A 26,536-nucleotide genomic window follows, 5' to 3' on the forward strand; every position below is an offset into this window, starting at 1 on the left:
GTGGGGGGGGGGGAGAACACACACACACACACACACACATTCTCAACATCCCAACAAGACCCCATTCTCCTCCTTCCCTCCATCTGCCTTGCTTCTTCTAGATGGGTGGGGGCACAGAGGAAGGGTTAAAGTAACCAGTGGAAGACGGGGTGTAGGGCTGGGCCTCAGTGAGGGAGGAGGAGGAGGAAGAGGAAGGGGGGGCTGTATAAAAACTGACAGAACACAAGTGGTGCTTTATCCACCCTGTCCCGCTCTGGGTAAGAGGAAACCCTTAAAGTGCTCCGGCTCCACCAGCTATTTTTTTTCTCCCCCCCCCCCCCATTCACACTACTTTTCACTCAGGCCCGACGGAACGTGTGCACGCTCAGGACGAGAAATGGCAGCATCACCCGCGAGAAGAACCATGAACGGGCCCTGCAAAATGTTGGCTTTCGCTCTGCTCCTCGTCGCCTCGCTCTTAAGTGGTAAGTAGTTTTTTTTTTTTAAAAAGTGCTCAATGCAAGGAGGGTCAACTTTCTGTGAGATCGTATGGCCATCTGCAGAGGAGGGAGGGAGGGCCAGGAGGGGTGGGGTTGGGGTGGAGGAGTGTTTGTTTGAATGGTCTTTGAGTTGAATCCAGGTTTTAACCCTACAACCCTTTTACTCTCTGGAATGCAAACACACCGTCTGCACACTGACAACAAATCTAGAACATGTGAGGCTTCGTGTGGTTTTTCAAAGTGGTTCGATAATGATTTTTTTTTTTTCCCTCAGTGTGCCGACAGAAAAGCATGACTTTGGAGTACACATGGCAAACACAAAGGGATCATTTCAGAGAGAACAGTTGTGTAATTACACAGGCGCAGTGTGAAGTCTTTGTTATTTGAAGTGAAGAACTTTTAAATTTAGAATCTGCTCCTCCGGCTTTCTGCATTTTCTTTGAAATCCCCACCTTTTTCACTGTTCCGTGTTAGAAAAAACATTAGCAAACCGTCCTCCGCAGCCATGTCTGCTATGTCATTGACCTGATTCCCATGATCTTCAAGGACTTTGGGAAATGTGTATTTATATTTAGCTGGTCAGGGAGGCCAGCTGAAGCGTGCGTGAGAGGAGGGCCTGGAGTCTGGTCGTAAATGTGCATTTTAAATGTGGCTGTGCTGGTATAGAAGAGGCTTCAGTGAGGCATCAGGGAGGATCAATGACGTTAAACTGCGATAAGATGACGTGATTCACATTCTGGAGAGTTTTATACAGCAAGCACTGATGTCTGATTCAGATCTCATCTACTGTCTATCCAAAACCAATCAACCTCCACTACATCACCCCTTTATCTTTAATTCATGTTAAAATTTCTGATAAAATAGTCAAATGTTACACAAATCAGCCTGTTTTAACTTTTAAAAGAAGCCACTTTTTGGTCTCTGTCCACTTAAGTAAGGAAAAACTGATAAAGGTGGACAACAAGGCTCCTCAAAACGCAGGTCGAATAAGGCGGCAAACAATGTTTTTGTTCCTCCACGTATGAAAATGCTGCTCTTTGCCGTGGATCAGTCAGAATGTGCCATTGCAGTGGCAGGAAGAAAATTAAGAAATGGATCATATGGAGGAAAAACATCTGTAAAAACTTTCCTGACGGATAAGCCAAGCTCAAATAAAAAAATAAACCGAAGTCAATGTCACCAAAAATTAAAGCCGGGGATGAACTTCAGCTGTACTATAATCTATAGTACTCTCTGTTGTGGCTGGAAATGAATCATACACTGGATTGCTTAATTCAAACCTTCTGCCCTGTTCGTGGGATATAGCTTATAGGAATGAGATCATCAGCAGTTGGGAAGGCAGCTGTATCTGCTTTGTAAAAAGAAACCGCCTTGACATCATCTCAACCTATAGATCCTGGACCACAGGCAGCAACAACTTTTATCCTGCTTTTGAGAGAGGGAGGAGAAAAAAAAAAAAAAATCAATCTCTTGATGTGCACCGCCATGTTCATCTTGTTGCCGACACGATGCAACTCTGCAGTTTGTGCCAAACGCGCGTGTCAGAGAGATGAATAACAATGCAGCGGATATCAGATATTACATAGACGGGAGCAGAGCGAGGGAAAAAGAAGACCACTTAAGCTCGACTGTGTTTCAACCACAGGATGAAACATCTGTCTCCGGAGTCAGACGAAAAAACCCTTTCTCGCTGAATTGTCTTGTCAACCCTGAAGTTGTGAGAGCAGGGGCAGAGTTATGTAAGAGGAGAAGAGACGAGGCTAACTCTACAACTTCACTGTGATGAGGTCAGAGCGGATTCACAGATGTTAGCGAGCGTAGCGGTTACCCAGGCGGCATGGAGTGGAGGGGGGGGGGGGGGGTCCTGGTCGTAGAGGCTGAACAGGAGATGATCAGGAACATTTGGGGGTGAAAACCATTTGAGATGTGGAGATGCTGTTGAGGTGAAGCGGACTTAGGTTTGGATAAGTCAGTGCAGGCAGTGACAGAAGCATAGACTCACTTTGTCGCCAGTGACACGACTGGATTCTCAAAAGATTTCACTTCAAATTCCTCAAAACTGTGCTCCCAAACAACTTTTACGAGGCAGTGTGAGCTCTGCCTGCGCTGTCAAGTGGTTGAAGCAACGAGCCCTGCCCGGCCTCGCTGGCAACCCCCGGAGCATGTAATTATGTAAATCATTGTTTGCGTAGTACCCGCTGAAGTAACAGATGCTCTTAAGAATCTCCAAAAACAATGTCAACAACACGAGCACTCGCTCCCCTCGTGAAGAAAGTAGCGCCGAGTGAGCCAAGACAAATCCCAGAGTCAAGTGCGCCAGCGGTGGCAGGCAGACATCTGGACGCACGCTCACGCATGAGATCCCCTCTTCACCCGGGATTGTGTTTTTTTTTTATCCTCCTCTGAAAGAAGAAAGGCTGCTGTTCCACTCAGCCTCTTAACGGCTTTGTCTTTGAACTTTTTCCATATTCCGTTTACAAACAAGCGGCATGTTCACTGATCTGTGAATTAGATACCTCGTAGATCAGAGGAGGGAAGTGGAAGCCTAAGTGTAATGCCTGCTGGCATATACTGTAAAGAGTCAAAATGAAATAAGAAACTAACTTAAAAAAGCAGTAAACGGACCTTCACACGTTGACTACGGGCAGGTGTGGGTTGGCGGTCTATCGCGAGTTCTTCCAGAACCCCAAGAGTGACGTTATACCTTCTGCATGTGCACTCGGGTTCGGTGCGACGCGGCTGCCATTGTCCTCCGACGTCACAATCAGGGTGGGAAGCTCCAGAGCTGGAATAATGAATCTGCTGCTGTGCTCTGGGTAGCAAGTACTATAAAACGTCAGGAATCTCACCAGTTGTTACACCTGTTGATTAGCAGCTCCAAAGGACAATGAATGGGGAAAACCTGAAGGGAATTTGGTGCCATATTTCAATATAAACCAACACATTTGATAACCCATTTGGTAAAGTTAGCATTCAGCCACTCCCTAGTTCACCATGTCGTTTGATTCCGTCCAGTTCATTTCAGTTCCAGGCTTAAATAAACGTGATGTCCGAGATGTGTGTTGATATTTCAGAATTATTTTGCGCCTTTTCTATTGTATCGTGTAAAACTATCATGCGGTAGTGTTGGCATTCGACCACTCCTTTGCTAACGTTAGCCTTTGTTTTAAGGAAGCTAATGGGTTACCTTGAAAGATTTCAATTCAGATGTTGATAGATCAAGAAGTGGTTAAGTGATAACAATTTGTCAGATTCCCTGCGATGAAATTTGAGGTTTTCCCACCCTGAGCGTGATGTCAGCATGAAAATGGCAGCAGGGTCTATGAGACATGTCATTGCTACCTTGACTCCAGTCAACTCAAATCACTGTTTTGATGACTTGCAACTTTGACTTGACAGAAAATCAAGGCTTCACATTGAAGCCGGTCCTTTAAGTGACAGACTCGGGACTTGACCTGACTTTGAGACATGATGGATGTGTGTTCAGTTGTCAGTGTGGAGGGAATTTCTTTTTTCGGATTGAGAGGAAATTTATCGAAAAACCTTTTATAAAGTTGTTTGTTTGATTACTTTTATCTAACAGACAATCAATAATTCTCACACAACTTCCTCTTCAATTCATCGTCACACTTTTTGAACAGGTTAGATAAACCGCCCAATAATGCCGTTATCGCACAGGTACGTTGTGTTTTTCCTGACTGACTTGCCTGAGAGTTGGACAAAAATGACTTGAGTTTCATAGGGCGTATGCGGAGGGTCTGTACAGGCAATCGCGTGCTGCAAATGTGATCGCTGACTCGTTCACACGGCCAAACTGCTATAAAAAGCCACGGAATTCATTTACACATCTGTGGAATGCGTCCTCCAAGCGAAGTCCAGAAAGCATCCATGCTGTCTACAGCGATGGACGAACCAGCGCCTTGAAATGCGTGTGAGAGTGTGTGTGACTGGGTCCACGTGAGGCAAATTATAAAGCACTTTGTCTGTTAAGGTATAAAAGCGCCATATGAGTGCAGTCCACTTACAATGTGCACTTTCGTTCTGCGTCTTAATGGCCTATTATGGTTGTTTTTCAATTCCAGACCCCATGGATGGATGGGTGTGTGTGTGTGTGTGTGTGTGCGCAGGTAGTTACTGGTAGATTCTTTCAAAATCAATGTTAAGCCTCTGAGCTGTCGGCGCACAGATCTGCCTCCCTCTGTTACAAGATCTCCAGTCTAACAATCTACCTGCATACACTCAAACCAGACAGGCTCATTCAAGGTAATCCAGGAGGCAGGGAGAGACCGTAATGGGCGGTTGTGAGTATGTGTGTGTGTGTTTGGAAAGGAGAGAGGGGGTGGGTGATATAATGTTCCCAATTGAAAGCAGATGTCATGTTTCCTGATTGTGGTCCCCAGAAATAGGCACCGTGCGTTCGATAAGGCTCTGCAGCGGCCTCGGGGCCGGGCTGGGTTGGGTCGGGTGAACGACGCAGCAGAGCAGCGTTTGGGTGAAGTAAGCGCTGCCTCCGTGGGCCTGATTGAAACCATGAGATCCAGTTGCTTTTCCTGCCAAGAGAGAAGAATGGGCCGGGTTCTGCTATTAATCGCTGTGACAGGAACGACAGGGAAGGGGGGGGGGGGGGGGGGGGGGGGGGCGTAGTGAGGGGAGGGGGAGGGGGTCAAGATAGTGGGGTCAGCGGTCTGTTGTTTCAAAGAGGGTAGAGTTGCAGAGCGTGTTTAACCCAAGGGAGCCGGCTCCGATGACGCATTCCTCAGCGCGCTTTTAACACTCGAATTCAGATTCTCTAAGAGCGGCGGGATATTGAATTATGAAAAATTCTCCTCATTCCGAAAACACTGCAGATGATCCAGATTAGTGTCTAGAAACAGCAGATAGAGATGACAGACTTCTGGGGCGGAGGAAGATGAGGACATCTGCCCTTTCTTATAAGAGAATTTTGATATCATAAAAAAAAAAAAACCCAATTATAGCATAATTATGGGAGGTCAGACTAGCAAAGCTTAAGTCAAAAATGTATTACAGAGTGATTACACTTTCATTTCCTGTTCCACCTTCTATCTTACTTTGAAAAGCCACGCTGAGGTGAGTGCGGGAGGGGCGGGGTGGAGGAGGATCCAATTTCTATTCAATTGACGGCAGAGTGATGTCAGAGAACCTCTGGAGCGGCGCTGTGACATTACACATTTGAGGCAGGTCAAGACGCGGCAGAGGAAGGAAAATTACACTTAATGGTAGTTCAATTATGCTTTTTTTTGTTCAATATTACCACTACTTCAACATTTCTGAAGGCATACAATCACGTTTATAGCTCAGGAACACCTACACTTATTTCACCCTTTCAAAATCCCATTTGATTGATTACGGCTCTTTAAAATTAAACGGTTTTGTAGTCGTTCTACGCTGGTGGGCTGGGTGCTGCCCCACTTCCCACGGACCCCGCTCAAACAACACCGAGCGATGCATCCGCCCATATATCCTTGCAGGCAGACACAAAAGGAATATTTCAAGGACACGTAATATAAGAGGAGGCCATGTGTTTTGACGGCGTTTACAGAAGCTGTCTTCGTCGGACAGACTCTCACACACTCAGTCAAAACAGCAGACAGCCACATTCGGATTTAAAGCCAGCGGAAAAATGCGCTTTGGCACCGGTCAAAGGCGCAAAAACTGCTTCATACGGAAGGGAGGTTGCTAGTGGCACCTCAATCATTGGGACTTTGACACGGTGGTCTAATACCGTGTGCAGACCATTATCACCTCACCATGCCCCATTACACAGCAGAGGGTTTTTCCCCGACAGAAAGAGGCAGAGGCCGGGGGCCAGAGGGGTATAAGGCCAGGTTTTTCAGTTTATTCCTCCTGAACACGTAGCCGTCGACTTCTCTGGAAGCCAGGCTGGGACCAGAGGCCAAAGCCAGATGGCTCATGTTTCCTGTGTAAAGACACACAATAGAAGGTGCACGGTGAGGGATGTGCAGTAGTTCCAGATGAACGGTGGGCGTGTAGTTGCCAAGATGTAAAATTTGAGATTACGAAACTTCTATGGAAACCTCTCGGTAAGCAGAGCACATGTGGATGGCGAGGAGCTCAACTGGTGGAGTTTTTTTTTCGAGGAAGCACGAATGCAAAATGATGCAAAGAATACGGAGCCTGCGCACGTTAAGCCTTTACACACACTATGACGCACGCTGAGGAGATTATAAACAGGGCAGGAGAAGAGAAAGTAGCTGTTAGCATGAGGCTCTTGGCATGTTGCTATGCATTACATTGGACGGTGTGGGGAGGTGTGAGGGCTGCAGCCTGCATCTCACCTCGATGGATGCCTGAGATTAGCCGTGCGTGACTGGGAGAGGGCGAGCAGACATGGAGGGGTTGGGAGGGAGAAGGGCGTGGAGCTGCAGGCTTGTCCTCTTCCAAAACCTGCCACATTCCTCCATCCGGAGTCCCAGGAGATGAGGGGAGGGCGGGGGGCTTGCGGGGTAGAGCATTTCCAGACCGCAGCCGTCACTCAGAGCAATATGGTGGGAAAAAAAACATCTTCAAGAGTGCAGTGGAGTCAGGGCCCGGGCTGGAGAACACATGGAGTCAGGGCTGATTAGTTTTGTGCAATGATAGCGAGACACATGACTGATGTGTCGACTGATGACGCAGATCCTGGCCGCTTCGTTAGCATTACACAACGAGAGGGAATGAAAAGGCAAGTCTGTTTTGAGGTTAATGTGAGGCCGATACAGTACGCTTTAAGCGGAACGGTTCAGCCAACTCCGTGAGTGATTACCTCTAGTTGAGTTATCAAGTGGAGAGGAGAGGACCGTGAGGTGGTGATGGGTTCAGAGGGCAAGCTTGTCCGGAAGCGCGCTGACAGGAGACACCGCTGTATCCATTACAGCACAAGAGGGACACGTCAAAGCTACAATCTGGTTTAAAAAAAACAAGAAAGCTGCCTGCACGTCCTCATCTTCATATACAGTGAAGTCATGTGAGCAGTGCAAGCAGGAATTCACGGTTAATGTGTAAAAAAAAAAAAAAACCAACAAGAATTTGTCTGAAATTAACAAAAGCCAGACTTTCTACAATGAAAACAAAACAATAAAAACGTGCTCACTCAGATCCTGCTGTTTCTCTAAATGTTTGTCATAAGAGGCAATTATATACGAGGTTTCATTCCATCTGGGCCTCTGGGCTGTCAGGACCGTTTGTTTGTGTGTAATGAGTGATGAACGGCCAGAGAGCTGGACACAGTTTACTGGCAGCGTTGCAAGAGCGCGGGCTGCGAGGCCAAACCAGCGTGTTTTGCTTTATGAAAATGTAGCAGGCGAGTTTTACAAGTGTGCTCGGCGTGCCATGACATCATTAGCACAGTGCTAGTAAAACAGCTGTTTTTTTTTTTTTTTTTACAGTTCGGATTTAAAACCCTCTTTAATCCTTCAAACTCAAATGTGCAGTATAAACCAGTAAAATTGTCTTAGAATAATGTCACTTACATTGCGGTTCTCTCTCTCTCTGCAAATTCCTTTTGCTGCGACTCGACACAGAATCTCACCAACATCCCATCAGAGGCCGCCCAAAAAAACCCCCAAACTGTTACTCTTAACTAAACACACCCGTCACTGACAGTCTCACCCTCCCGTCCGCCACAAATCACCGGATGACAGGAGCTGAAACAACACATTTTCAACCTCTGCAGTCTTTACACTCCCGTGTGCCACATTTGTATGAGAAAAAACCTGATTTATGCCCGACCATCTCACCCACTTTAAACCTCATCCTTTTCCGGTAAAATAAACAGACAGACCACCCAGAGATGGGTGAGGGAGGGGAGGCAGCTGGAGGCTACAGACTTACAGCCTAACAAGGTTAGGGAGTCCTTGACCTGTCGCTGGTACACACCCACGCTAATGCTCCTAATGTTAAACCAGAGACGCCAAAGATCGTGAGATGAGGTGATAAACTTGGCAACATTCCGGCTCCGTAGTGAAACCCGAGCGTGTCTACAACAGATCTTACCCGCCTTTAATGTAGGTTTGACACGGGGGAGGAGAATTATTTAGAGGTCGCTCACTCTGATGTATCTTCTTATTTATTTAAAACCGGCCACTAAGTGTTGGTTTATTCCCCCCGTTCGGATACTGTATGACAGACAGCTGCGATGGACAGTTGCGAACACTAAGCATACCAGCAGACCTCCCTGGAGATTACCGCTCCACCTGCCAGCACGGCACACACAGTGTTTACTCTGTACTTGCGGCACCTGTCTGTCACAATGATTTATCAAAGGAAGCCGGTGGACATGTGTCACAGTGCCACTACTGTGTGAATATACGGGCCTCGTGTGTGAAAAACCACAAGTGGCGACCGGAGACGGTTGATGACCGAGAGGAGACGACGGAGGGCAAGAGAGGAGAAAAACAAGTCGCATTGTACAAGGAAGGCAAAGGGAGGCTTAGAGTAGGGAGTACGCAGAGTTAAGGAAACAATTAGTTAAATTAAGTGTTGCATTTAAGGGTATTCAACATCAAACCATAAAAATACGACAGAATTGAAGAAATGTGCAATTACACTAAAATAAAACGGGTCATTGATTTTCAGATCATGATCCCAATCACCACAATAAAAGTCAGCAGAGTCAAAACCTTTAGTTTCTTTACGCTGCATATGTTTATTTCAAATTGGCTTTTTTTCTTTTTTTACAATGTTGAGCTTATACTAGGTTAAGGCACAAAAACCACTTGGTTAGGGTTCGGAAAATATTATGTTTTGGCTTAAAATACCTGTCTTAGTTGCCACAAACACGACTAGAGATGTCCTGAGGTGTAATTAAAAAGATGGCCAGACTTCCCATCAAAAATGTCAGTTTATTCCACGACAGAGATGGACTCGAACCAGGGTCGCAGCCTTGTCACACCCTACTCCGTCACCATCCCAACTACCTCTCGACATGGGAGTCAGAGAATAAACATGCACTGCAAACATGATATGTGCACGTACTAATGTGGACGAATCTGTGGCTTTCAGAAATGTTAACTGCGGGCATATTATCCTGGTGACTGAGCTGCAGATGAATGAATAACCTCAGTATCTGTATTTCTAAACACAGGAGTCAAGCAGGCTAGGAAAATTTTAAACCATCAAAATAAATGTTTGTGATACCCTAATTTTGTAGTACATACAGTGCACTTTTTGAGCTGATGCTTAATGGTCACACGTGTGCAAACTGAAAACAAAGTCCGTGATTAACTCCAGTCTTAATGTAAACAGACTGGCAGTGAGATCTGTTTCAACAGGGGGCGGCACGCTGCGATTACAAAACCTGGAATCAATCGTAAACTCAATCTGGCATCAGGGAGGAATAACACGGTGAGAGAGTGAGAAGTAATGAGATCTGCAGCGGTAAGGCATTATGGGAATGTTCTGAGAGTGAGGTAATGCTGTTGTTGTTAGACAGAGAGAGAGAGGGAGAGACAGAGAGAGAGAGAGAGGGAGATCTGGCAAAAACGAATGCATGCTGGGTATTCTGGTTTGATGTCTGGATACTACCCTTGCAATTTGACCTGAGCGAACCAGAGTGGCTGCAGGGTGTGGCAGCATACTTTACAAATTAGCACAGAGAACAAAAACGAGCCCTGGAAGTCATCCAGGTGATTACAACTCCGCAGGTGAGATAATTTACGGCTGAGCGTACCCGAGAAGAGATATGGAACCTAGACTTTCACTTGAAAGTCATACAAGTCCCTGTAAATGGAAAAGGGTGTAATGACCGATTACATTGTTCAAAAATGTGGAAAAAGTGATGTTTTCAGTGGCATCATTACCTGGCACCTTTCAGCGACACATTTTAATCAGGGCATTCATCTGTTTAACAGGGCTGATGGAAAAATCACTCCACTCCTCCCTAATATGTTTCAGGGTCTTATTTTGTGTGTCCCATTGGTGGCCACCCAAAGAGAGTCACTGTGACCGCAGGATCTTTTGTAGAAACCTCAGCGTGGAAGATTGCATTTCAAAGTAAATGACTTCATGACGCGATCCACGGATCTGAGGGCGTCGGTTATCTTACTTATCTATTACCTAATCTTCCATCACGGCAGAGGCCCCTCGGGACACAAAGAAATCTGACTGTGAGCTCAGCAAAGAGTTTTCACACGCCGCGTTACGATGATAATTGATATGAAGACTCAGTCGCTCACTGGTAAGAAAGAAACTGCAGACCGTTCAAGCTATGAGCTACTACCTTCAGTAACAACTTTATCAAAACACGCTTGCAGGACGATAACAAGCTGATGTTAAAATAAAATGCAGATTAACAGAAACATTTATGTGTAGCTGCGCTCCACACAAAAAGAAAAAAATTACAATTCTCATCAGCCTATATCATAAAATAGTCGCCACAGACAGCAAACAATAACATCTCATCCGTTTTTTGTTTGGACACGAGTGCTTTTTTGTCTTTTGTCTTCAAGGCTCCTGGGTAATGTACTACTGTACAAGCTGGGTGGCGCTTGGTTTTCGTCTTTTTCTAGCAGGACACAAAATTATCAAAAGCTCCTGTCACAGCTACACTACAGTACACTAAAATATGTTTCTAAAGAGATATGAGGTGAGCTGCAGGCAATGCAGCAACAGACTCCTGATTCATATTTGATCAGCACTGCCTAATCTTACAGTCTGATCCAAGTTTTGTGACCCACCCCACTCTCAACCAGGCTTTTTTCCCCCCCCCGAGGATGGATAGTGACAATTACGATTCGCTCATCCAGTCATAGTGAACTGACATTGTTGATGTCAAACCCAAGAGAGTTGGGGTGAGGGAGCGGTGGGGGGGGGGGGAATGATTCCATCACCATCCTAGGAAAATAAAATGTGTCTGCGGAGGCTTGGACAGAGAAAGGCAAAGCTTTTCCTTAAAGCGATTTGCAAAATGGAAAACTGCCCTCTAAAAGTGAACACAAGTGGAGTTTGGCACAGAAATGATAAACCCTGGCATAAGTGCTGCCAGACAACCACAAACAGGGCATTTAAAAGCTAAACAGAACTCATATCAATCCATCCAGTCTGAACGGAACCTTTCTGGTATGAGCAACTTCATAATATTGAAAATTTGCCACAAAGCCGTTGTATTTCTCAAAGCATGTTCTCTATAAGCTGACGGATTTCCCAGAGAAGCTCATAGCATTCGTCCCAGTGGGAGTGTACAGGAGGTCAGGGCTTTGGCCTCGGAGGACCGGTCCTGCTCTGGTTCTGAGGTACAGTTTATTTGCTCAGGCAGAGCAGAGGAGGGATCGGTCCACCAGGGTTTACGTCATGTCAGTGTGCGAAAAAAGTTTTTCTCACTGATTTAATTGCATGCCATCGCAGCTTTGTAATGAAAAATGTGTGTTTTTCCAAACAAGGTGACATATGGTTTTATTCTGATGTTACAGCTGGAGTGATGGCACAGGAAGAGGAAGTCGTCACGGGTCCGGCACCAACTGTTGATGTGAAGGCTAATGTACGGGGAGACATGATTCCAATGGCAACTGAAGCTCCTGGTAAGAAACAGTCTTCTGTAAAGATACATTATAGGCCAAATGATTGACTGATGGGGAAACAAGTCCATTTGGCAGTCAGTCAATCTGTGTGTGATTTGGTGCCAACTGATTCAAGTTAATCACCAATATGGATATATTTAAACCCTCTGTAAACACAGCCAAGTCAATCATGCATCCCTAGCAATTAAAGACATACACATACCACCACCACAAGTCTTGTTTAATCACACCATTAAGTTCAATAAATCAAGATTTCAAAGACTGAATTATACCCGTTATAGAGATAAAAAAACAGGCCAGAGCTACAGTAACTTCAACATACATGTCCTAAACAAGCAGTGCTACTGTAATGCAAACTCCTGTCGAATATATCAACATTTCAAATGTGGGTTGTATGAATTGTTGATGCTTCTAAGGTTATTGAAGCTTTAAAGCAAACCTCAAAATACATTAATAAACTGTTAAGTATATGATCTGCCTGAAAGACCATGTGCGCCATTTTATATTCATCAAATTAACTTTCGCTTTAGCAGAACCAGAGGATCCACAAGTCCAAGTCATGGTTTTCCCTACCCCGGGACCTCTGCAACCGACTGAGAAGACTACAGCAGCAACAGCTATAGATGTGGACGAAGACGATCAGGAAACCTCAGCTCCCGGGGACGCAGGCGAGGGAGTGGAAATAAAAGTTGAAGTGCAAACTGATGCACCAGAAAAAGTGTCAGAGGAGACGCACGCACCAACGCCCGCCAGGGGCAACGGCCCCGCCAGGGGCGACGGCCCCGCCAACGTGCCACGGGTAAGATAAAGAAGTTTCTGCAGAGCAGAAATAAACTGATGTTGACATGCAGTCTTGCTGTGTGTTGGTTATATTGACAGAGACGTGTTATCCTATAGTAACTAATGAAGGTCCTTTTTAAAAACGGTGTAATGCATAAGAGTCTGTTGAATTCATACTCCAAACAAATGGGGGGCAGCATTTCACCTTGGAGACCTTGGAGCATCATGTTGTTCAGTCACTATCACCTCTTGACGTACCAAGTGGCTTCAGGCTATCTAGTTAGCATGCTAACTTTAACAGATATTGCAACACACGTTGCAAATATCTTTGATATAATTTGAAAACTGCTGTTGATAATGTTTGTTCATTTTTTGATTGTTTTAAACACAAAAACGAACAGATTCTACCTTCAAACTCTGTTAGTTTGTACATAAAGCCCCAAATAACAATCAAATGCCTGTAATGTTACTGTAGTTACTGTAACTGTAACTTTTATTTTTGCGTGGCGGCATACATTTTTCACATCATAATGTTTGAAATGACATTTAGATATAACAATATTTGCAAATGATGCACATGCAGAGAAGAAACAGCAGTGGTATTTCTTGCGCGGGAAAATAAGTGTATTAAAAATGTAATGTGGAGAAGTGCGTCTCTGTGGGCTACAAGTCCTGTCTTGTTTACAAATGTTGTGCTTCCAGACAAAACTGGATACAAATTTGTAGTGTATGAATAATTGATCATGATCCCATAACCAGTGGGGGAAAAACAAAAGGAAAAATCAGAGGTGGTGAAACTATTTTGTCACCAACCCACAAAATATTCTGTGCTACAGGGAAACATTTGGATGCATCTTGTTAATCTTAAATTGAATTAAAACACAACAATATGCTCATGATGGAGTGAGAATTCAGCTGTAAATGTCCATCACACAGCGTACTGCAACATGTTGAAAGACATCGTCCACAGACCTTACACCTCTCTACACGCTGATGATACGCAGGACGCTATGAAGTGAAAGATGTGCGATACTTAAGCAGTTCTTGTTTCTCTCTGCAGCCGGTGCCAAAGGATGACGTTGTCTGTGTGAGCAAAGAGGCGGTCCAGGACAAAAACGCTGTCAAACTGAAGCTCAAGGCTTCATCCAGCTGTGTAAGTTCTAGAAAAAAAACAAACACCTTCTGTCCTTTTATGTATCTGCATATATGTTGGTGTGAAATAATAATCAATTTGTGTGGCAGAACAGAGAGGAGAAAAGAAGGAGTTTTTGGTTTAACATTTTTCAGAGGTAATAACAATACAGCAGAGAGGGCTGAAAGAACCCGTCAGGCGCCACACGAACCAAAAAGGGAAGGAAAATAGTCTCTAGCTTGGTTTTGATGGAATTCCCAGTTGGCTATCATTGCTTCACATAAGCTCAGCATGAAATTCTTCTGTATTTAAGCAGCAGCGACTGTTACATCTGTGGCCCATAAATCTGCAGATCTACAGATAAACCTCTGTCTGTCCTTTTTTTTTACGTCTATTTCTTGGACATGAAAGTCCAAAGAGATGGCTGTTGCATGTGAGTCAGGGTTACATGGATAAGGCTGTGAGGGCAGAGGGAGTGAAGCAACGGATGGGTGGGCAGAATGGAAAAATGTATAGAGGCCTGAAGCAGCGGCGTGGGTGTGCGTTTGTGTTTAGAAAAACACAAATTCTTCAGTGTCAACGGATAACAGCTTTGAGGTCTCCAGGAATCGCGATGCCTATGTGGAGGTCCGATCCCGCTGGATTTGAGTTCAGCTATCTATATTGCCTGAGCAGAAAATGCATTATTCAACATTCAAACGGTGCATAAACAGCTGTAAGCAGTAGAATAAACAACAGAGGGTACACAGACACACAGGAGCACACAGACTTCAATTTAGCCGAGTGTCTCTCCATCATTATACTGGTGGATTTGTTTATTTTGGCTTCATCCAACCTAATATCGGGTCATTTGCTGCCAATCCAGCCACTTTTAAATGTCAGTTCTAGAAAGCAGACTAAACTGGGATCTGAAATAGACCGTTTCAAAAGGTTTGGCATTTCTTGCAATATAATTTTAATGTCAATTGTGGGTTTAATTAGAGTCACAGATTAGTAACTGAGTTCTCACATCCAAACCCGACTCAAGCCCGCCACAGTTTTTAAGGTGAGGCACCGAGTTTGTGTAACCGTGCTGTCGTGCTGTTGTTACCATGGCTACAATTTACCTGTTTACCCTATTACAGACATGCACAGTGTAGCCGACCATAAAAAGGCAAGTCGTCCTAAACCAGGCTAACCTGTAAACATGCTATAGGTTTATCCTATTTGGTGCTAATTGCAATCCGATAAGCACTCAAGATATTTAAATGTTTCTTGAAGACATTATTACGTAAAGGTAATATTTCACAGTGATGGCGGTTGAAGCACTTAAGAGGATCTGAAGGCTTTGACTATAATGTTGTTTATTATTGGTTGGATCTGGTTCTGTAATGGAATCTGTACTTTTTGTTTTTCCTGATCTCGGATATCGTATGAGAGGAAGTTGTACATAAAGCAGGTTTTAGTGACGTCTCGATCCAGCCGAGTGACGGAGGCGATCAGCTTGTGTTTCGAAGTATGCTATTCTACTGCCGTTGCCGAGAAAATGTTGAGATCAAATGTCACAATGTAGTTAAATACACAGAGATCACATGAGGAGCACGTTACAAACAAATATTTCCAGATGGAGGTCACTGGGTCTTGGCCCGTAGCTACACAGTCTTGCAATAGAACCATCTGTCCTCTCCAGAACTGGGATTAAGAGCTCCTACAGTTAGGCAGATTTAGGATGTCTGGATCAAATCAGGGAAAAGGTTGTGCACATGGTTGTGATAACTTTTATTGGATTAAAGACAAAGACAAAAAAAAGAAAATGGCTGATGGGATTAGTCGTGGAGTCAGAGTCATATTTTTGCTTTTTAATTTCAGGTTTTTTTTTTCAATAACAATATGAGGGGTATTTGTAGAAGGCAAGATTGAAGAAGTTCAGAAGAAGTTATTACGATAAAATCACAATACTGTGAGGTGACACGCAGTCCTTCGAACATCCCAGTCTCAACATACACATCAATGCTTCCTCATGCTTGTTGTGTTTTTATAAGTACACATTATCGTTTCAGTTCGTCTTGTCTTCTTTTCCAAAGTTGAAGTTTTAACTCTGATAACCTTGGAGGCGGTTGAATATTCAAGGTGATATTGAAAGTGGCCGTTGGAACTTTGCGCTCAATGTCACATGGCAAAGAATGCAAACTAGATTTCCATAAAATTTCACTGTTTGCATGTTGAAACGAAAATTATTCTGATACTTGCACACCTTTATTCTGTTCTCCGTGCAGGAAGACACAAGGGTGAAAATCGAAAGTGTTCAGCAGGAGCTGTGTGGTGAGGACTGTAAACTGGAGATCTTCCAGGAGGACAACTCAGACGAAATCCTTGTGTCTGGAAAATATGTTGAAGGTCAGTCGTGTTCTTTTGGTAATTAATAGGATAAAACGATTGGACAGAGCACAGTGTTACAGCTCATACGCACCAAGATGATAATATCTTTGAGCCTCAGATAAGAGCCCCAATGTGCGGCTACATTGTAAGTTTAATTTAGCATGTCTACTTCTGTGAATTCAAATTTTTATTTTTATTCTTATTTACAGATGATGTTGCCGGCATGGCTAACAAGTTCAACAATGACAACATCAAAGATAAGGTACAGTAACACTTATATTACACTTATATTATATTGTCTTTGTTTACTGTAAGGTTTCCTTGAGTGACAGAAAGGCGCCTATGAAATAAAATGTATTATTATTATTATTATTATTATTAATGAAGTACTCCACACGTTATCCTGCCCTTATAGGGTCGTAGGGTCATGATTACTGTACGTGTGTCACTGTGGTTCATTCGAATTCATATCTTTTTTTACGAGCTAACCAAGGCGCTGACTAAGCTGCTGCTCACCGTCACATGTCCAGCCAGCATCACACCACGAGGAGGCTGTAAAATGCGCATCAAGTTGTAAATATGCAAAAGACTCAGCCGCTGTAATTTTGCCGGCTGACTCATGATGAAACTAGACGGGGGGGAAAAACACACGAGGGAGAAGAAAAACACCGAGTCTGGAGACTTCAAGCTGTGAGGCTGACAGTTTGTGTGACAAACAAAAAGACCACAAAACAATCCGCCTGTCAGCTGCAAAACATTTCTCCTAGTACCTAGGGACCAATCTCGGGTTATGGGTGTGCCCGTCACACCCCTCTGTCTCTTTCGCATTCGGCGCGCGCTTCATTTCGCCCGTTGCTCAAACATCTACTGAATGCCCTTTCTAGCAATTTACCAGCGTTTCAGCCAAACAGTCACTCTTTATTATACCCTCTACGCTCTGCTAACTGGCATCTTTTTGTTTTGACGCTGCCTTGAAGCCAAAGGATGCACTGCCAATTCTTTAGTCACATATCCGTAAACAAAAAGGTTTGGGTGGGGTTGGTTTTTTTTTTCCCCTCAAACTTTCAGTCACAGTAGACAAAACAGTAACCGAATAATGACAATCTCCCTTCTGCCTCGTTCTCCTTCCGAGTACACCTGAGCATGTGCATCGTGTCTCGTGTTTTCATGGTGTGTCAGATTCAGTCTGTTCCGAGTGTCTCATGGATGTGTTTGGTTTGCTAGAGGCACTATGATTGTTTTTTTTTTTTACACTTGGTACAGACACAATGTGAACACTTGACTCACGTTTGCTTGTTTGTTTTGTTAGACTGATGTGATGGAGGCGGCTCCTCGTTGGGGGAACAACTCCAAGTTGGTGCTGGTGTCCTTGCTGCTGACTGGCCTGCTGCTGGCTGCACTGCTGGTAGCTGGTTATTACCTCAAGACCCACCGCAAGAACTCCAAAGGAGTCAGACTGGTGAGTAGAGAAAACAGGGAGGTGTGTCCCATTGTTTATGTCTAATGAGCTGGGGGAAAAAAAGAAAAACACTACAGACTTCTTCTGAAAGTAGGATTTTCCAATTAAGACGGGGAATATGGCGATTTTACTCTTTGACAATGTGTTCTGCAAATTTAGAATACGTGCCTCAACTGGGGTTTTTACTTCAGCCACGTACATAGAATAGAAGCAACACTGTCTTTTGGTGGAATGAGAGCCAAAACAGCAACATCTTGTGCGTGTGAACATGCTCATTGTTACCCCCATTGTTATCGTTCATGCTACACTTATGCCACAGTTAATGCACATTAGCTATTAGACAACGTGTACTGATGGAGAGCCTGGCTTCCTCAAAAACAAATCTCACCTGGACCAACATCTTTGTGCCTCCCTGTATTGCCCCCTCCCACGTCACTGCGAGTAAAGAAATCTAACACGGTGCGGCAACGAAGCAACCTTTACTGAATTAGCCTACGATAATCTGGTTCCGCGAGATCCAGTTCATGGAGGAAATCTTACCCTGCTCTGTTTATTTGAAGGGAGAGCGTATGGATTTGAGGTCAAACGTAGGGTTATTATCCTGCGGTCGGTTCCTCACTCAGGGGAGGACACGCTTGACTCACATGTCCCTTAACTGAAAGCAGCGCTGAGTGCTTTCTCTACTTCAACCTCTTGCCAGGAGGCTACAGATGGTTCAAGTTCTTTTCTTTTTTTTTCCCTCTCTCAAGCTCATGACTTCACTTTTTTTTTTAAAGCGTTTAAACATGGGGGCACACCCATGTGATGGTTTGGATGGAATGGATTGCCAAATTGCCTTCGTTTGCCCTCCTGTTTATTAAATACGTTTTGTGTCACAGGTGTCAAATATAACCCTCAAAGTTCCTTCTGAAGGACACACCAAACTTTAACGAAAGCCTCATATGTTCAGCTAGAAGCAACAAGCATGCGTGCTCATTGTTAACCTCCCAACAGTAAAACAGTCATCGACACCCTTCTGAGTGCACACACAGCTGAAGCCCATAAACCTTGTTAACCAAGAATGCATTTGTTTATTTTAGAACAACACCCACTTGTTTGCATGTCAAATTTGAACAGTAAAATGAAACTTTGCGTTTGTTTCTTAACCCTGGTTGTGCTCTGAGGTCAGCGTTGTCTCTGTTTGTTCCTTAGGCCGAATCTTTCCAGGTGGATGAGGAGAACCAGGCCAATACCCTGGTGTCGGTGGCTCCCCTGCCCCAGGAGCCCCTCGACAAGCCCACTGTCAATGGCGAGTCTCCACCGGAAAATGGGACCAACCCTGCCCCCACCACTAACGGACACTCCGCCACCCAGACCCCCGTGGCTGACACGGAGATGTGAATCGGGACACCCATGACCTCCACGTCCTACCCAACACCCACTGGGACGCACCACCCACAAGCCCCTCCGCTGCCTCAGAGACTGTCCACACACTGAGACAAACTCACAAGAACCCATTAAAATACATTCACCTTCCCTCTTCCCCTCTTCAACCTGCGGCTCTCAGGACGACGACAACAACGATGAAGCTCACGACAATAATGACAATGCCTGTAATGTGAAAAGATTGGGATCACTGGCCTGCGCTGGTGTCAAGAGGAGCCAACAGTTCAATCTGCTGCCCTGACTTCTGTCGAGTTGTAACAATCCTTGTAAAATCACCAAATAATGCCAAATATGTGCTGTTGATCCCAGACGAACAAGCAGTGAATGCTCGATTATTTCAATCCACAACTGTGGTGCGGTGAAGCCAATGAAGCCAGGCAGTTGTAAGGAGACCATTTTTTGTACTTGTTGTAAAAAAGGACTGACGCTCACTGCTTGATTGTTTTTTTGTTTTTTTTATTCTACGTGATTCAGGAAATGTTTGTCAAGCCTTTCTTCTTGCCTTAAGCTTGTTCGACCTATTTAGCGCGAGAAGGTCAAAAAAGAACAAAACAAGAGCGATCTATCAAGTTTGAATTAATCAAAGTTTGATGTTTTTCTCGCAGATTGTTTCCAATAAATTGCTTTTTGTTGTTGTAAAGACCAGTTGACAAAAAAGTAAGAATGTACAAAACGGCGAGCAACAAGCACGTCTTTTGTTTTACTGAGGAATGGAATAATGTGACCGAGCTGTACATAACATGTCAGAAATGTCAGCTGTGAACTATTTGCCTTGATGCTTTAGACAGACAACTTAACCTTGACAACTACTGACTTTAGTCAAAATGTAATTGGGATAGGTTGCAAAGTACATTTCTGTTTTTGTGGTCAATCAGTGTGCTTTTTGTTTCTTAATGCTAACGTTCCTACTCTCTGTACTGTCTTTGGGAATGGTGACATGCAAGGAACAATGAAAAACACAGAGTTTTTATGTTGCTGCTCTGGTGAACACAATCACTGCCATGAGATTCCTACACAACATAAAGCGGGTTCAGCATTCCCAGGACCGCCTTTATCTCCCTGTTGATATAAAACATTTTCTACGTGAGTGGTACACATTTCTTTGCTTGCCTTTTAAACAGCTGGCCACTTTCATAATGTGCCGCATGTGTAAATAAGCCTGCTTTCTCTGTCAGTAGTAACTGTGCCCGACTCATAAACTGTGATTGTTGACAATATCTCTGCGTGTTGTGTCTTTGGCGTACTTGCGTTGTGTTCACTTGATTTATGAACAGAAACACTTAAATACATACATAAAAAGTCCTGCACACCAGCTCCAGTAAAATGTTCTTTTTTCATATTGTAAACTGCACAGCTGCACTCAGGACAATGAGCTATAAAACACCAACAGTCTCGTACCCTCCTTTGCCCCTTACCCTAACCTCAACCCTCAAAACCCAAACCCTAACCCTAACCCAAACCTAGTTATAACCTGCCCCTTAATTGAAGTCTTTACGTTCAATTTGTCTTTTGAAGTTGTGAGGACAGGCTTTAAGATGTCATAGGTTTAGGACATCCAGTACAACTGTATATATTTACAATCCTGCACGTCCATGTACCATCCAGACCAGGTCTGTCAACCGATACTTAATATGGGTTGTCCACTATCTTAATATTGCAAGCTGTGAAGTACAGTGCAGATAACAAGTTAGAATATGTATGTGGCTGCTTTAAAGAAACATAATGTAGAAAATGGAGGACTCCGCAGTTTTTGAGTGCAACACCACTGTCGTGAATGCAAATAATCTTTCAGCTGTCTGACACGTTGCTGATATCATATGTCCCTCTTAATCCGATTTGTAAGCATTTGAATGGCCTCAATTTGTGTATTTATATCTTGGGATATCCTGTGTATTTCCATGAGCCAAGGACGCGCTGTGATTGGGTGCTTGCTGCCCCTTCAAGTGTATAAGACCCATGACAGGATAAGATGAGATCAGTCCACAGAGGGGAACATCTACAGCGACACAATATGAAGAGAAGTGCTCTCAACTTTCTGATTCTCACAGGTCTCTTTGAGGCCGCTGTCTGTGCCGGCTATGGAACCGATCGTACTGTCTGGGAAAGAAAGACATGGTCAGAGGCTCAAAAACACTGTAGAGAGCACTTCACTGATCTGTCATCAGCCAACAACAAGAGGGAAGCTGACGGCCTCAACCATATTCCATATGACAGACGTCGCTGGATCGGTCTCTACAAAGATGCCAATGAAACGTGGAGGTGGTCAGGAGGGAGAAATGCATCGTTCTTCCGATGGTCAGATTCATACACAGATGAAGGAGGCCGGTGTGTGACAGGTTCACAACATGGCTTTCACAAAGAAAACTGTGACATCCAACGGCCTTTCTACTGTTTCGAAAGTAGCCTGATTCTGGTGAAGGAAAAAAAGACGTGGGAGCAGGCGCTGAGGCATTGTCGCAGCCAGCACATTGACCTGGTCAGTCTGAAAGGGGAGTCAGCTGTGGTTAAAACCCTGCAGACTAGCAGGGAAGCCCAGACAGACTATGTGTGGACTGGCCTGCGCTTCCTGGCTGATAAGTGGCTGTGGATGAACGGGGATGAGATGCGTTTCCAAGCCTGGAGCCAAGGGAAGACGCCACAGTGCTCCAACAGGAGTCACCGCTGTGGGGCCCTCTCACTGAAGGGACAGCACTGGGTCAGCTGGGACTGTGCAGACAGACTCAACTTTGTCTGCTACTAAAGCACTCGAGCACATCTTGACTTGCATGATACACGTCCATGTGGTGCGTGACAGATTCTATCAGAGTAGGTGAGCTTTCTTTCCAAGATAATAGAGAATATTCTTGTGTTATGGTGGTGTACTAGATTATTGCCATTTTATCAGAAAAGTAGTTCTGATAGTTTATTGCAAATGTGAGGAAACGATGGCGCACAATTAATCGTCTTAAACTATTCGAAAACTATATCCATATTGATCCCCGTTTGAGCTGTTATTAATATATGTCTCTACTGTGGTGCAGTGAAACCAATGAAGCCAGGCAGTTGTAAGGAGACCATTTTTTGTGCCTGTTAAAAAAAAGAGGACTGACGCTCACTGCTTGATTGTTTTTTTTCTGTGTGATTCAGGAAATGTTTGTCAAGCCTTTCTTCTTGCCTTCAGCTTGTTCGACCTATTAAGTGTGAGAAGGTCAAAAAAGAACCAAACGAGAGCGATCTACCAAGTTTCAATTAATCAAAGTTTGATGTTTTTCTTGCAGATTGTTTCCAAAAAATAGGTTGTTGTTGTTGTTAGACCAGCTGACACAGAATTAAGAATGTACAAAACGGTTCAGAGATAGCGAGCAACAAGCATGTCTTTTGTTTTACTGAGGAATGGAATAATGTGACCGAGCTGTACATAACATGTCAGAAATGTCAGCTGTGAACTATTTGCCTTGATGCTTTAGACAGACAACTTAACCTTGACAACTACTGACTTTAGTCAAAATGTAATTGGGATAGGTTGCAAAGTACATTTCTGTTTTTGTGGTCACAACAGTGTGCTTTTTGTTTCTTAATGCTAACGTTCCTACTCTCTGTACTGTCTTTGGGAATGGTGACATGCAGAGAACAATGAAAAACACAGAGTTTTTATGTTGCTGCTCTGGTGAACACAATCACTGCCATGAGATTCCTACACAACGTACAGCGGGTTCAGCATTCCCAAGACTGCCTTTATCTCCCTGTTGATATAAAAAATTTTCTACGCGAGTGGTGCACATTTCTTTGCTTGCCTTTTAAACAGCTGGCTGCTTTCAAAATGTGCCGCATGTGTAAATAAGCCTGCTTTCTCTGTCAGTAGTAACTGTGCCCGACTCATATACTGTGATTGTTGACAATATCTCTGCGTGTTGTGTCTTTGGTTTACTTGTGTAGCGTTGACTTGATTTATGAACAGAAACACTTCAATAAATAAAATAGATCCTGCACACGAGCTCCAGTAAAATGTCCTTTTTCATATTGTAAACTGCACAGCTGCACTCAGGACAACGAGCTGTAGAACACACAGGCACACACACAGTCTCGTATCCTCCTTTGCCCCTTACCCTAACCTCAACCATCAATATCCGGACCCTAACCCAAACCTAGTTCTAACCTGACCCGTTAAATTAAGTCTTAACATTCAATTTGCCTTTTGAGGTTGTGAGGACAGGCGTGGTCTGGATCAGTGGTTCCCAACCTTTTTTCCTTGAAGCCCCCCTTGCCTGTGTCCAAGACAAGCCAGGCGCCACCCAACCCCAACCCGCAAACACTAAAAGAATAAAGTGATTAATTACAAACTTTTATTTCAGAATCAGAAATCCTTTAATGTCCCGCAGACGGGGAAGTTTGTTTGTCGCAACAGCAGAATATTACAAGAACAGAGCAATAGCAAAATAGGAAATAGGAAATAGGAAAGAAAAATAGAATCGACGTGTGTACATGTTTACATGATATAGTGCAAAAATGAGCAACACATTTTTATATGCAGATTTTAAAAATGAGTTTGTACAGACTTATTGCACAGTGCAGAGTACAGGGTGAGGGTCTATATGGAGCAGTGCTGGTTGTACAGTCTGACAGCAGCAGGAGGGAAGGACCTGTATTACCTCTCCTTCACACACTTAGGGTGCATCAGTCTGTTGCTGAAGGAGCTGCCCAGTGCTGTGAGAGTGACCTGCAGGGGGTGGGACTCCTGCACCAGCAGCGATGACAGCTTGTTCATCATCCTGCTCTCTCCCACCACCTGCACAGAGTTTGTATAGACAAATAACCTCTCAGCTGTCTGACATGTTGCTGATCTCAAACTTCCCCTTTTAGTCTTATTTGTAAATATTTGAATGTCCTCAATTTGTGTATTTATGTCTTTGGATATCCTGTGCATTTCCATAAGAGCCAAGGATGCGCTGTGATTGGGTGCTTGCTGCCCCTTCAAGTGTATAAGACCCATGACAGGATAAGATGAGATAATTCCACAGAGGGGAACATCTACAGCGACACAATATGAAGAGAAGTGCTCTCAACTTTCTGATTCTCACAGGTCTCTTGGAGGCCGCTGTCTGTGGCAGCTATGGAACCAATCATATTGTCCGGGAAACAAAGACATGGTCAGAGGCTCAAAAACACTGTAGAGAGCACTTCACTGATCTGTCATCAATCAGCAGCCAGGCGGAAGTGGACCGCTTCAATGATCGGGAATCCTTCAGAAATACATATGGCTGGATCGGTCTCTACAAAGATGCCAGTGAAACATGGAGGTGGTCAGGAGGGAGAAATGCATCGTTCTTCCGATGGTCAGACTCATACACGGATGAAGGAGGCCGGTGTGTGACGCGTTCAGAAGATGGCTTTCACAAAAAAAACTGTGACAGGCAACAGTCTTTCTACTGTTTTAAAAGCAGACGGATTCTGGTGAAGGAAAACAAGACGTGGGAGCAGGCGCTGAGGCATTGTCGCAGCAACCACACTGACCTGGTCCATCTGAAAATGGAGGCAGCTGTGATTAAAACCCTGCAGACTAGCAGGGAAGCCCAGACAGACTATGTGTGGACCAGCCTGCGCTTCCTGGCTCATACGTGGCTGTGGATGAACGGGGATGAGATGAGCTACCAAGCCTGGAGCCAAGGGAAGACGCCACAGTGCTCCAACAGGAGTCACCGCTGTGGGGCCCTCTCACTGAAGGGACAGCACTGGGTCAGCTGGGACTGTGCAGACAGACTCAACTTTGTCTGCTACTAAAGCACTCGAGTGCGTCTTGACTTGCATGATACACGTCAGCGTGGTGCGTGACAGATTATATCAACGTACATGAGCTTTCTTTCCAAGATAATAGAGAATATTCTTGTGTTATGGTGGTGTGCTAGATTTTGGCCATTTTATAAGAGAAGTAGTTCAGATAGGGCACAAATAATCATCTTAAACTATTGGAAAACTATTTCTATATTGATCCCCGCTTGAGCTTTTATTGATATATGTCTACTGTGGTGCAGTGAAACCAATGAAGACCAGGAGACCATTTTTTGAACCTGTTGTAAAAAAAAAAAAAAATTTAAAACTGCTTGATTGTTTTTTTGGGGGGTTTTTTCCTATGTGATTCAGGAAATGTTTTGTCAAGCCTGTTCATAACATGGAAATGTCAGCTGTGAACTATTTGCCTTAATCCTTTAGACAGACAACTAAACCTTGACAACTACTGACTTTGGTCAAAATGTAATTGGGATAGGTTGCAAAGTACATTTCTGTTTTTGTGGTCACATCAGTGTGCTTTTTGTTTCTTAATGCTAACGTTCCTACTCTCTGTACTGTCTTTGGGAAGTGTTTTTATGTTGCTGCTCTGGTGAACACAATCACTGCCATGAGATTCCTACACAACATAAAGCGGGTTCAGCATTCCCAGGACCGCCTTTATCTCCCTGTTGATATAAAACATTTTCTACGCGAGTGGTGCACATTTCTTTGCTTGCCTTTTAAACAGCTGGCCGCTTTCATAATGTGCCGCATGTGTAAATAAGCCTGCTTTCTCTGTCAGTAGTCACTGTGCCCGACTCATATACTGTGATTGTTGACAATATCTCTGCGTGTTGTGTCTTTGGTTTACTTGCGTTGTGTTGACTTGATTTATGAACAGAAACACTTAAATACATACATAAAAAAAAAAAATCCTACACACCAGCTCCAGTAAAACGTGTGTGTCTTTGGCCGTTTTTAAAGCAACATTACGTAGAAAAATTGCATTTCATGTGATTTGCAACACCACAGTCGTATATTACCTAATGTAGGTGCTGGCTACAAGCAAAACTCATCACGTTCCAACAGTGTTTTGTGTTTGAAAAGACCTGTATGCTGCAGTAAACATGTATGTAACACTGTGATCCCGCCCTCTCACTGAAGTTACACAGTGCAGAAACACCTGATGGGGGGGCAGAGTGGTGACAGCATTCACCCCGTTACAAGACACGGTGCTATCAACATGAGTCTGGAGCTGTTATTTTAAAAAGGTAAAAGAAAAGTTACATAATGTTGCTATGCTCTCTTATCATTCATTCAATCCTTCACTGATAACAAATTAAATGAGCTTGTTTTAAAACAGACGATTGAACTTGATTGTCATTACTCATGTTACATGGAGCGAACATCCCAGAGGGTTCAAAGGTTTAACGAGTTGCACGCCAGACTCTTGTTTGTTTGGTTTTTCTAAATGGGTTTCCAGTCATCGTTGTCTTCTGACATGCAAATCAATATTTTTCAGGCGTAACAGAACATAGCCTGCAGAGGGAAGGCCTGTAGTTTGAATGTGCAAATCCCAAAATATTAGCATTATGTGCTTCAGAGAAGTCACCGGAGCGACGTC

At 44.1% G+C, this 26,536-nt stretch overlaps 2 protein-coding genes across 3 annotated transcripts; both read left to right on the top strand.

The window, feature by feature from the left end:
* The first annotated feature begins 199 nt into the window (after positions 1–199).
* Positions 200–20,384, top strand: si:ch211-286o17.1 (hematopoietic progenitor cell antigen CD34). Of its 2 annotated transcripts, none has more exons than XM_030418937.1 (8): positions 200–464; positions 11,906–12,013; positions 12,547–12,812; positions 13,854–13,946; positions 16,181–16,301; positions 16,493–16,545; positions 17,593–17,742; positions 18,934–20,384. In XM_030418937.1, exons 1-8 carry the CDS (start codon positions 377–379, stop codon positions 19,120–19,122), a joined length of 1,068 nt encoding a protein of 355 aa, XP_030274797.1. In that variant the 5' UTR covers positions 200–376; the 3' UTR covers positions 19,123–20,384. The 2 variants fall into 2 exon arrangements, with proteins under 2 accessions (XP_030274797.1, XP_030274796.1); XM_030418936.1 differs by having other exon boundaries at positions 202–464; positions 12,544–12,812.
* Positions 20,385–24,189: 3,805 nt separating this feature from the next.
* LOC115582875 (putative C-type lectin domain family 20 member A) lies at positions 24,190–25,235 on the top strand. The gene has a single exon (XM_030419100.1). The coding sequence runs from the start codon at positions 24,190–24,192 to the stop codon at positions 24,922–24,924; it is 735 nt and encodes a 244-aa protein (XP_030274960.1). The 3' UTR covers positions 24,925–25,235.
* Positions 25,236–26,536: the final 1,301 nt, after the last annotated feature.

Source organism: Sparus aurata, chromosome 6, assembly GCF_900880675.1.
Source record: "Sparus aurata chromosome 6, fSpaAur1.1, whole genome shotgun sequence".
NCBI lineage: Eukaryota > Metazoa > Chordata > Actinopteri > Spariformes > Sparidae > Sparus > Sparus aurata.

Bases quoted from the DNA above. Each gene is read 5' to 3' on its own strand.
- si:ch211-286o17.1 (XM_030418936.1), top strand. From the start codon at position 377: ATGGCAGCATCACCCGCGAGAAGAACCATGAACGGGCCCTGCAAAATG. The intron at 12,014-12,543 runs GTAAGAAACAGT...CTTTCGCTTTAG, and splicing joins AATGGCAACTGAAGCTCCTG to CAGAACCAGAGGATCCACAA. The intron at 13,947-16,180 runs GTAAGTTCTAGA...TTCTCCGTGCAG, and splicing joins TCAAGGCTTCATCCAGCTGT to GAAGACACAAGGGTGAAAAT.
- LOC115582875 (XM_030419100.1), top strand. From the start codon at position 24,190: ATGAAGAGAAGTGCTCTCAACTTTCTGATTCTCACAGGTCTCTTGGAG.